Genomic DNA, 10,551 nt, shown 5'->3' with positions numbered 1-10,551 from the left:
AAGGGAACCAACTCTCTCAGCCTCCACAGTTGGAACATAGCCATTTTTACTGTTCTTTTGAAGTGTTGTTTGGGCTTTAGCTGATAAGATTCCTGGGCAATATGCCAAAATAAATGTTTGCATTTTTTTCTTTCTCCTCTTTTTTATGTTATATTGTAATAAAGTGCATATTTGTGTGTGTATGTGTGTATACACATATAAATATATCTTTAGATATGATATTACTTAAAATATACATACAAATGATTTGTTCCTGTTCTTATCCTTTTCTTAAACTTCTTTTCCCACCCCTTTTTATTATTATTATTATCATCATCATCATCGGATTATTATTATTACTATTCCTTGTTGGCTAAACCTTTAATGTTTATTAATACGCGTTAACTGAATGGTAATTTATGGCCAATGGAAATGGATTGTTTGCTTCTATTTCTGTGCTATAAGGCTATTTGGATATTTGGTTTGTTCTTATTGAAGTTTAATACAAGTCCGTCTTTTCTTTTTTCTTTCTTTCTCTTCCTTCTTTTGCTAGCCTCCCTTTTTTCTTTTTCTTAGAATACTGTAATGTTGGAAACTGAAGATTCTGATTATATTGTTGGTAGTGTTTATTTCATTTATAAAAATAAAATAAAAAAGAGATAAAAAAAGAGAGAGGAAGACTCAGATAAGGGGGAGAAGGAGGGGAAGAGGGGAGGGGGAAAGGAAGCACATGTCAAGGGAGTCCGTCATGATTCTGCATTTAAAACGGAGGCAGAAAGCCCCATTTTAAATGCGCGATTTTAGGCTGGTGTAGGGAAGCTCTGAGCGCTTTTCCCTCATGATCTTCCCTTTGTTGTTGTAAAATGAAAATTTTAGGGCTATATTGTATGATATATGCATTTTTAACTGGGATGTTCAATATTTTTGTGTGTACACCGCTTCGATATTTTATTATATGAAGCGGTATACAAGTATTGCCAATACATACAAAAGCCGCCGCCGCCCCGCTGCCTTATCCCCCCGCGCTTGGATGCGCTGATCTGCCATTTTCTCCCTGCTCGCTTGGGTGGAACGAGGCTTTCATAAAAGGCAAGGGAGATCCTCCAAGCTGGTGCCAATTCTGCGCAGAGGACGGGGCGGGGAGGCGGCGGCTGCCCGGTCTCCCCTCCCTCCCCCATCAACAGGCGCCTCTGGCCGCCACCAAAACTGCAGCCGGAGCCATCCACCCCCCGCCTGCCTGCCTCCTGCCTGCCCTCGCTGGCCCGCTGCCTCCGGGCAGACGGGGCAGCGCCCCTCGAGCCAGCGCCGGGGAGGGCAGGGGCTGTCAGGGCGGCCGCCGAGCCCACAGAGTCCCAAGGCAGCTCTGATTCTGAGGAGGAGAGACAGTTCGTGGGGCGGCCCTCTCTCAGGCGTCAGAGGCTTGGGGCGCAAGTGCAGGATCGCGCTGCGGTCGGGGAGGCTGGGCGACTCTCCTGAGGGCGGGGGACCGGAAGCGCAGAAGCGGCATGTGCCGGGAGCCGAGGAAGCTCACCAGCACCGGTTCGCCCGCCCTCGTCTTGGCAAAACAGATCTTAGCTCACACGCCAGAGGAAGCCTTCCAGCTCTGTGGAGAAGATCGCGACGCCCGAGAGCCAGTGAGGTGCAGTGGCGAGGGTGTTGGCCTGGGAGTCGGGAGACCCGGGTTCCAGTCCCCGCTCGGCCATGCAAGCTCACTGGGTGGCTCTGGGCCAGTCACAGACTCTCAGCCCAACCCGCCTCACAGGGTTGTTGTTGTGAGGATGAAGTGGAGCGGAGCAGGATTGTGTACGCCGCCTTGGGTTCCTTAAGGAGGAAAAAACGGCGGGATATAAATGTAATAAAGAAAGAAAGAAAGAAAGAATGATGTGCGAGATTTATATATTGACCTGGTTCACACGTAATGACTGCCCAGAGTATGGCAACATTTGCGTGTCATGCTAAGCCACCCTGAAAAGAAGCCACGCGGTACGGGTTGCTCGTGGAACAACCCACGGCGCACCTGGCAGACGATGGGGCTCATCGTGGGTTGTTCTCCTCCGCGTCCACCCTCAGTCCCCCAGCCGGCATCCCAGCATCCTTTGCAGCAGAACCCATCTCGTCTGCCCGTCTCATCCCCCTCCCTCCTCCAGTCGCAACCCCTTTTCATTCCCTGGGGGGGTGCTTTTTTCCGGCCCCCAAAATTTGTGCAAACGGGGTCGTAATTTTTTTCCAGCTCCGGAACGTTGTGCAAATGTGAATGTGATTTTCTTCTTGTTTTCCGGGGGGGGGGGGGTCGTCCCTTTTTTGCAAGCGTGCAAGTCCACACTTACGGCTGTCCAGTATGCGTACCCTTGCCTTGTCAATGTCCTTGCAAGGCTCAGCTGTCAACGGGAGCAGAGCGCGGCAGGGAACATACAAGGAAACTGCAAGGCGAGACTGCGTGTCAGCTCATGTGCACACACTTGCCAGTGACAGCTCCGAGAAAAGGGGGGAAAGGTGCTCCGAAGTGGGACGATGTTGCCCGCTTCGCAAGGCTACCCCCTCGCTTTTGAGAGTTGATCTGTCCCTTGGCGGTGTCCTGCTTCCATTCACGTCCAGATAGGGGAGATCTGGGCTCCCCCCACGGCTTTCCATGGCTCCCTCCCACAGCAACTAAAGCAGTAACTGCTGCAAATGGAAGCTGTGGAAATGGGGGAGCCCAGATCTTCCCTTTCTGGACTTGCTGGAGAACCCACAGTTCAGTGACAACGCATACTATGGGTTGTCGTTGCATGAGAACAAGGCTACTGCCTTGCTTGCTAAAAGGCCATCAGAGCGGTGTATGATGGAATGCAAGACAACGTTGACAGAATAATACTGCATTAAACAACTACATATCTTAAAAGGCGAACGGTGCAATCCTAACCATGTTTAATCAGAAGTACGTTCCACTGAATTCAGTGGGGTTTACTTCTGGGTAAGTGCATATATGATTGCAGCCTAAATTAAATAAATAGAGCTTGGAAGAGTCCCACATCAAGGAGCATCATCTATCTATTTAAACATTTAGATACTTCCTACGCTGCCAAAAAGCCATCAAGGTGGTGCACAACCATTTGAAACAATAAAACCTGAACACGAGGAAAACAAGAATCTTAAAAAAAAACTTGTTACAATGTTAAAACTACCCATTTTTACAAGGCGAAATTGAAAAGATGGGTCTCCATACCCTTTCTGAAGGGCAAGAGAGTGGGGGCCAATGGCAGCTCTTGAGGGAGCGTCTTCCCTAGCTGGGGGGCAATGCAGGAGAAAGCCCAGCTCATCAGCTTCTCTCCTTCCCTCGGGGGTCAGTGGCTGCAGTAAAATCCCCAGGCGCATCTCCACTCCCTCCCCGCTGTCTCCCAGCAATAATAACGGTAGCCCCCTCGTTTCTCGGCCCAAGGGGAAGGGGGAGAGCGCAGGCGCTTGGCCTGTGCCTCATCCCCACCCACTGAGTTTGCTTTTGGAAAGCAGCAGCACACTGCAGCCACTCAGGTCCTTGTCACTCTTCAGGCTGGTAGCGCAGGGGCACTCCTTGCGGGGAAACGGCCCGTCCAGACAGCAGAGCAGGGGATAGCCGCGTGAATAATCACAGGGGGGGACGGAGGGAGAAGAGGCCGGACAAAGACGCGTGCAGGATCAGCAGGTACAATCCACCCCGGACGAGCTGCCACTCCCCATGCGGGGTTCTCCAGCTGGTTGCAGACTTAAGTGGAAGAATTAAAATAGTCCCTGGGACATGGAGGTCCCCGGACACCCACACTTGGAGGGAGCCAGGGAAAGAGGTGTGGAACACGTAAGAACATCAGAAGAGCCAAGGGTCCAGCCAGTCCAGCCTTCTGTTCTCGCAGTGGCCAACCAGCTGTCAACCAGGAACCCACAAGCAGGGCATGGGCGCAACAGCACCCTCGCACCCATGTTCCCCAGCTCCCTGCCTCTGGCACTGGAGGTAGCACATCGCCATCAAGAGTGGTAGCCACTGACAGCCTTTTCCTCCAGGGATTTGTCCAACCCCCTTTAAAGCCATCCACACTGGTGGCCATCACTACCTCCCGTGGCAGCGAATACCGTCATTTGACTACACACTGGGTGAAGAAGCCCTTCCTTTTCTCTGTCCTGAATCTCCCACCAATCAGCTCCATGGGATGACCTCAGGTTCTAGTATTTTGAGGGAGGGAGAAAAATGTCTCCCTACCCACTTCCTCCACACCATGCATGACCTTGTACGTCTCTATCGTATTTCTCCTTACTCGCCCTTTTTTCTGAGCTGAACAGGCCCAGATGTTCCTCAGAGGGAAGTTGCTCCAGCCTCTTGATCATTTTAGTTGCCCTTCTCTGCCCTTTCCCAACTGTACAATATCCTTTTTTAGGTGCGGTACTTTACACAATATTTTTAATAATTGTGCAATAGTGCAGGAGTGCCAAATTCCAAAAAATTAAAGGATGAGGAAGCAATTTCCTCATACCCTCAATCAGTCAGCCAGCCTCCTGGCCCCATGCCCTTTAGAGCATGTGCAGAGTGCCTTTTCTATGCCATTGACTCTTAGCCCCAAATTCACAACGTACCTGAAATTAGGGTAGTTAGAAGATATGGGCCCCAATCTACTGAACATAATCATGGCTATGTCCCACTGAAGGCCGTGAGACTTAGGTCAATTGTCCTTGGCCTGTTCCATGGGTTGAAATGGGACTTAACCACAACTAACATTAGATGTGTTGGAACCACGGCTTCTACATAGACTTAAACACCCAGGTCTCCCAGTAGCAGGAGGGCTCAAACAGGACTTCAAACACTCAGGGGCGCTTGCCTGGATTTAGTCTGATCAGCTTTGTTCTAGTTTCCAGACATTGGTTAGACTGTAAGCCAACAGTTAGGACCACGAGCTCTTCTTGATGAGGCTTTTATTGTGCAGTCATTGTTCCTCGCTCACAGTTCTTTACGGGGCTTTAGATGACGTTGCAACCATCCAGTTTCACTTCTGGTTTTTAAAGCAATGGGGGGGGGGTAGAGTGGGGAAAATCTACTATTATTTGAGAAAATGAAACAACATGCTAGTCCCCACTAGAGTAGTTGCGTTATTCCACTATACCTCAGTGCCACCTAGAAGTTATGTAGCAGGAAGTATGGAAAGGAAAATAATCCATGCAGAGAATTATGTCCATTTAGTTGTAGACTTTTGGAACCAAGTTCTTTCTACAATATGTGAAATTACTGAATGGCAAATTAAACATTGTGGAGCCCCTATCCTGCTCTCAGTTTTCAAAGCTGAGAATGAACATCTTTTACATAAAGACTTGATTGCCGTCAAGCTTGCAGCTGCCTGGCTTGAGACTGCATTACACTGGAAATCATCTACGAGACTGTCGATACAAAAATGGATGAACAGAATATGGAAAATTTGCTCTTTCTGAAAAGCTGATACCCAGACTGAGACTTATAAAAGGATTGGAAACCAAGACTTATCCATACAGGTGTGGTATCCATTTATTGCATATGCTAATCCACATTAAGCAACCCTTGATCCTCTACCTGCAGAATTCAAATTCTGGAATGATGCATTGTAAGCTTGCTAGCCTCATAATATCTACCTGTTTTCTTTGTCTATCAAATAAAAACTAAATTTTTAAAGACCTTAATGAAAACGCTGTGTAAGGATCCTCCTCATGGCTGCTTTCATCTCACTGTTCCTGAGGCTGTAGATGAAGGGATTCAACATGGGAGTAACCATGGTATATATCACCGTTGCCACAGTGTCTGAACGGTCCTGGTTCTTTGAATGTGGCTTGAAATAGACCCAGCTTACGGTGCCATAGAACAAAGTCACCACAACTATGTGGGAGCCACATGTGGAGAAAGCCTTGCGCAGGCCTCCTTCCTCAGCCGTGCAAATCTGGTCTGAATTTTCTGTTGCAGGAGACGCACCACCAGCCTCTGTTCATGTCTCCCCTTGGTCCTTGAAGGCTATGAGCTCTGGGGCCCAAGGAAGGCTCACCCTGGAGATCTCTGTGCTGCAGCATAAACTCTGGGGAAGCAGCATTCCAGATTGGAGGGCTTAGCAAATTAGCTGTCTCTCATTAGCAAGACTTAAGAACACGAGAAGAGCCCTGCTGGATCCGTCCAAGGGTCGCTCTAGTCCAGCATTCTGTTCACACAGCGGCCAACCGGCTGTCGACCAGGAACCCACTAACAGGACATGAGTGCAACACACCCTCCCGCCCATGTCCCCACCAACTGGTGTACGTAGGCATACCGCCTCTGGGACTGAAGGGAGCACATAGCCATCAAGACTAGTAGCCACTGGTAGCCTTTTCCTCCAGGAATTTGTCCAACCCCCCTTTAAAGCCATCCAAGTTGGTGGCCATCACTACATCTTGTGGTAGCGAGTTCCATTAACTACACACTGGGTGAGGAAGTCCTTCCTTTTATCTGTCCTGAATCTCCCACCAATCAGCTTCATGGGATGACCCCTTTGGGTTCTAGTATTTTGAGGGAGGGAGAAAAAAGTCTCCCTCTCCACACTCTCCACACCATGCATAATTTTGTAGACCTCTCTCATGTCTCCCTTACCCTCCTTTTTTCCGAGCTAAACAATCCCAGCTGTTGTAACCTTCCCTCATAGGGGAGATGCTCCAGCCCCTTGATTGTTTTAGTTGCCCTTTTTCCAGCTCTACAACATCCTTTTTAGGTGTGATGACCAGAACTGTACACAGCATTCCAAGTGTGGTTGCACCATAGAGTTGTAAAAGGCCAGTATGATATTGACAGTTTTAGTCTACATTTCTTCTCTAATTATGCTTAACATGGAGTTCGACTTTTTTACAGCAGCTGCACACTGGGCTGACATTTTCATTGAGCTGTCTACCACAACCCCAAGATCTCTTTCTTGGTAGGTCACCGCTAGCTCAGATCCCATCAGGCTGTACATGAAGTTGGGATTTTTTGCCCCAACATGCATCACTTTACACTTGCTTACATTGAACCGCATTTGCCATTTAGATACCCATTCTCCCATTGTGGAGAGATCCTTTTGGAGCTCATCACAATCCCATTTTGTTTTAACCACCCTAGATAATTTGGTGTCATCAGCAAACCTGGCCACTTCACTGCTCACTCCTACTTCCAGACCATTTATGAACAGGTGGAAAAGCATTGGTCCCAATACCGATCCCTGGAGGACCTCACTATTTCCTTCCCTCCATTGGGAGAATTTACCATTTATTCCTGCTTTCTGCTTTCTATTCTTTAAGCAGTTATTGATCTATGTGCTTACTAATTTTATTTTTAATAATGCTTTCAACCAATTTACCTGGAACAGATGTTAAGCTAACTGGCCTGTAATTTCTCGGATGTCCCCTGGATCTCTTTTTAAAAATTAGTGTTACACTGGCGGCCATCTTCCAGTCCTCTGGATCTCTTTTTAAAAATTAGTGTTACACTGGTGGCCATCTTCCAGTCCTCTGGTTAAAGACATGTTGCATATTTTGGTTTGAAGATCAGCAGTTTCATATTTGAGTTCTTTGAGAACGCTAGGATGGATACCATCTGGGCATGGTGATTTATTTACTTTCAATCTGTCGATAAGGTTCCTCAAAACTTCATCTTTTGTTACCACTTTTTGCCTCAGTTCCTCAGACTCCCTCCCTGAAAACATCAGTTCAGGCACAGGTATCTCTCCAATATCTTCTGCAGTTAGGGGTGTATAAAACCGCACTTAACTGGCTCCTCCGGGTTCTGCAGGTGGGGGGAGGCTATCTGTTCCTCCCTCTGGAATCCTCGACGGGGGGGAGGCAATCCGTTCCTCCCCGCCGGAATCCTGCCCAGCTGGCTCCGCTCTGCGGCCAGGCTGCGGAGCAACCGGCCGGGCCAACCCGCAGCGGGGCCTCCAGCCTCCAGCCATTTGCGTCCCTACGCAAGCCCGTGATAGGCTATGTAAATATTTACGTAGCCTATCACGGCTAAAGCGGGAACGCAAATGGCGTAGGGGATGCCATTTGCGTCCCTGGTTTAGCCGTGATAGGCTAAGTAAATATATACGTAGCCTATCACGGGCTCGCATAGGGGCGCAAATGGTGGCCACCATGACGGCTGCCATTTGCGGCCACAGCAGCCTGGCAGCGGCCAGAGCCACCGCCACCGCTACCACAGCTGGAGCCGGAGCCACAGCCAGGTAGGCTCCGTTTCGCAAGACTTTCGTGGGGTGGTGGGGCGGGGGGCTCCGTTCCGCCATGGATTCTGGGGGGCCGAATTCACTGGAATTCGCCCCCCCTGGGATCCGTGGCAGAATTCTCTAACATCCCTATCTGCAGTGAAGACCGATGAGAAGAATTCATTCAGCTCCTCTGCAGCCTCCTTATCCTCCCTTTGAGGATACATTGGCTGTGAGTGTCAGACCATTTTAGAGCTTTGTTTATTGTGCAAATATGACACATAAGTGAAATTATTCCATATTAAGGCTGATCTTAGGACACGTTGCATATTTTGGTTAGAAGAGCAGCAGTGTTATATTTGAGAACTCTGGGATGGATACCATCTGGGCCCTGTGATGTATTTGCTTTCAGAAAAGCATTCTCCATTGAGGCCCATGAAAGTGGCCTGTTGCAACCAGAGACAGGATGTGGGCGGGGGGGGGGGGCTTTGTGCCCTTCCTCCATTTTCTTTTGGAAGGCTTGGTTTGCCCATGTTCAGAGTCTTGTGGCCATATTTGGGGTTGGGAAGGGTTTACACCCCTCCCCACCAAGCCAGATTGACCAATGCCCCAGCCGTGGTACCTGGTGAAGGTCTTGCATCTAAGGTGGTATGGGAGTACTGCCGTAAGCTATAAGCTTTAAACGTTGAACAAATGTTGCTTGGTGTTGCACTGGCCACGTTCTCCTAGCTTGCTGCTACAATAGCTAAGGGACTAGGCCTCCTGAATATCCTACCCACTGTAATGAAGACTATTTCTTAATTGCTGTCACCAGTATTGGGGAGATAGACAACCCTGGGTCCACAGCCTGAATGTACGCTGCTCTGACAGCAGGAACCAATCATGCCCCATGGAGAGGTGGGTGATATCTGGTTTTCCTTGGGCCAATTTGGGCAGAAGGCCCTTTTCAAGTATTCAGCCAAGCAATCTAGGCAGTTTTTCCTAGGCTTGCTTGCCACATGTTCCTTATTTCACGCAGCAGTTCCTTGCAAAAGTGGGAAACAACAAATACCTTAGAAGATAGAAACAGAATTCAAGATCCAGAGGAAAGCTGTGTTCGTCTATTCCTGCAAAAACAATAAGAAGTCTCGTGGCAGTTTAAAGACAAATTTATGGTTCCTTGAAAAAGGAACAGTAGATGTTAATACTAAATGAGGAGATGTTCCTGGTGGCAAGCCTGTCTCTTACACAAAGCATGAGTGCAGTCCCTTTAGGCAAATCTCTTATTAAGTGCAATATTTTGTAATGGAGAAGAAGTAGAAACCTGTGGCATAAAATGTAGCGAAGTAAAGGGTTACTTCAGTAAGTTCCTTTCACCACCTCTTGGGTTGGGTAGAAATTCCAAGCACAGTCTTTAATGAATACAGCTCCTAGACTCCTTCATACAAGGCAAGACAGCCCAAGGTATTTTGCTGCCCTAGGGAATGAAGATTTTGGTCCCCACCGAGGCCCAATCTACGTGGAAATGGTATGAGAAGCGCTTTCTGGTTATATCCGGATTTTCATGAAATTGCTTGGTCTGTCAGCATCGGACGAAGCAAGAAAAGCGGAGTGTGCACTACCTAAACCCTGTTTTCATGGCACTTGAAATGGCCTTACTTTGGGGTTGGGTGGGCGGAGTCCCGCGAGTGCAACTGGACATCATTAACTGTGTTGATGCTGCTCAGCGAATGAGAGAGGCTTGTTTCCTGCCCCTGTCCATGCTCCCCTGCTCAGGGGAGTGTAATGGAAGAGATGAATTATGTCCCTGTGGTTTACCCCAGACCTCTCCCCTCGCATCCACCATTTGTCTTTAGAAGTGTGCTCTGCTTCTAGAATGGTTACATTGATAGGAAGCTGGGTGCTGCCATACCACAGATGCCTTATTGCATTATTGGAGCCCTGCTCCTTGCACCCTTGATCTCTGTAATGGTGGAGAATGAGTTACAACCCACTGAAAGTCAGTTATGAGTATTGCGTTAATGCCATTGTAAGTAGCAGTAAAGTAGCAGCAAAAGCGTGGCAGGAAAACGTCTTAAGTCCATAAACTACTAAAGTAAGCAACTGCAAAGCTGCAGCCAGCTAAAGATAGTGAGCTCTAAAGCACCCCTGAAACACTGAAACAGCACTGCTACAGAATAGTGCACAGTAAAAATAAACAGCAGAGAAGTGCCCTATATCCAAAGCATACAACTGCGAAGTAGTCAGAGGGTGAAACTGCACCACTGTGAAATAGTACTACTGTGAAACAGTGCTACTGTAAAAGAGTGCAAAGTAAAAATAAACTGCAGAGAAGGAAAGGAGAGCAGCAGGAGATAGCACAAAGTGCCCTATATCCAAAGCATGCAACTGCAAAGTGGGGAAAGAGTGAAACAGCGCTAGTGCAAAATAG

At 48.3% G+C, this 10,551-nt stretch overlaps 1 protein-coding gene across 1 annotated transcript in view; it reads right to left on the bottom strand.

Moving 5' to 3' along the window:
* Nucleotides 1–5,627: 5,627 nt before the first annotated feature.
* LOC146353340 (olfactory receptor 1f45-like) overlaps nt 5,628–10,551 on the bottom strand; it is a 34,590-nt gene continuing 29,666 nt past the window's right edge. The window contains exon 2 of the mRNA XM_084836266.1: nt 5,628–5,852. Within this exon, the coding sequence (XP_084692392.1) occupies nt 5,628–5,852 (225 nt within the window). The remainder of the gene's footprint in view (nt 5,853–10,551) is intronic.

Source organism: Heloderma suspectum, chromosome 2 (assembly GCF_057233095.1).
Source record: "Heloderma suspectum isolate Gila_16-S chromosome 2, 16-S_ref, whole genome shotgun sequence".
In the NCBI taxonomy this organism is placed as follows: Eukaryota; Metazoa; Chordata; class Lepidosauria; order Squamata; family Helodermatidae; genus Heloderma; species Heloderma suspectum.
Note: the sequence above shows the minus strand (reverse complement) of the source record. Positions and strands in the feature narration are given on the sequence as shown.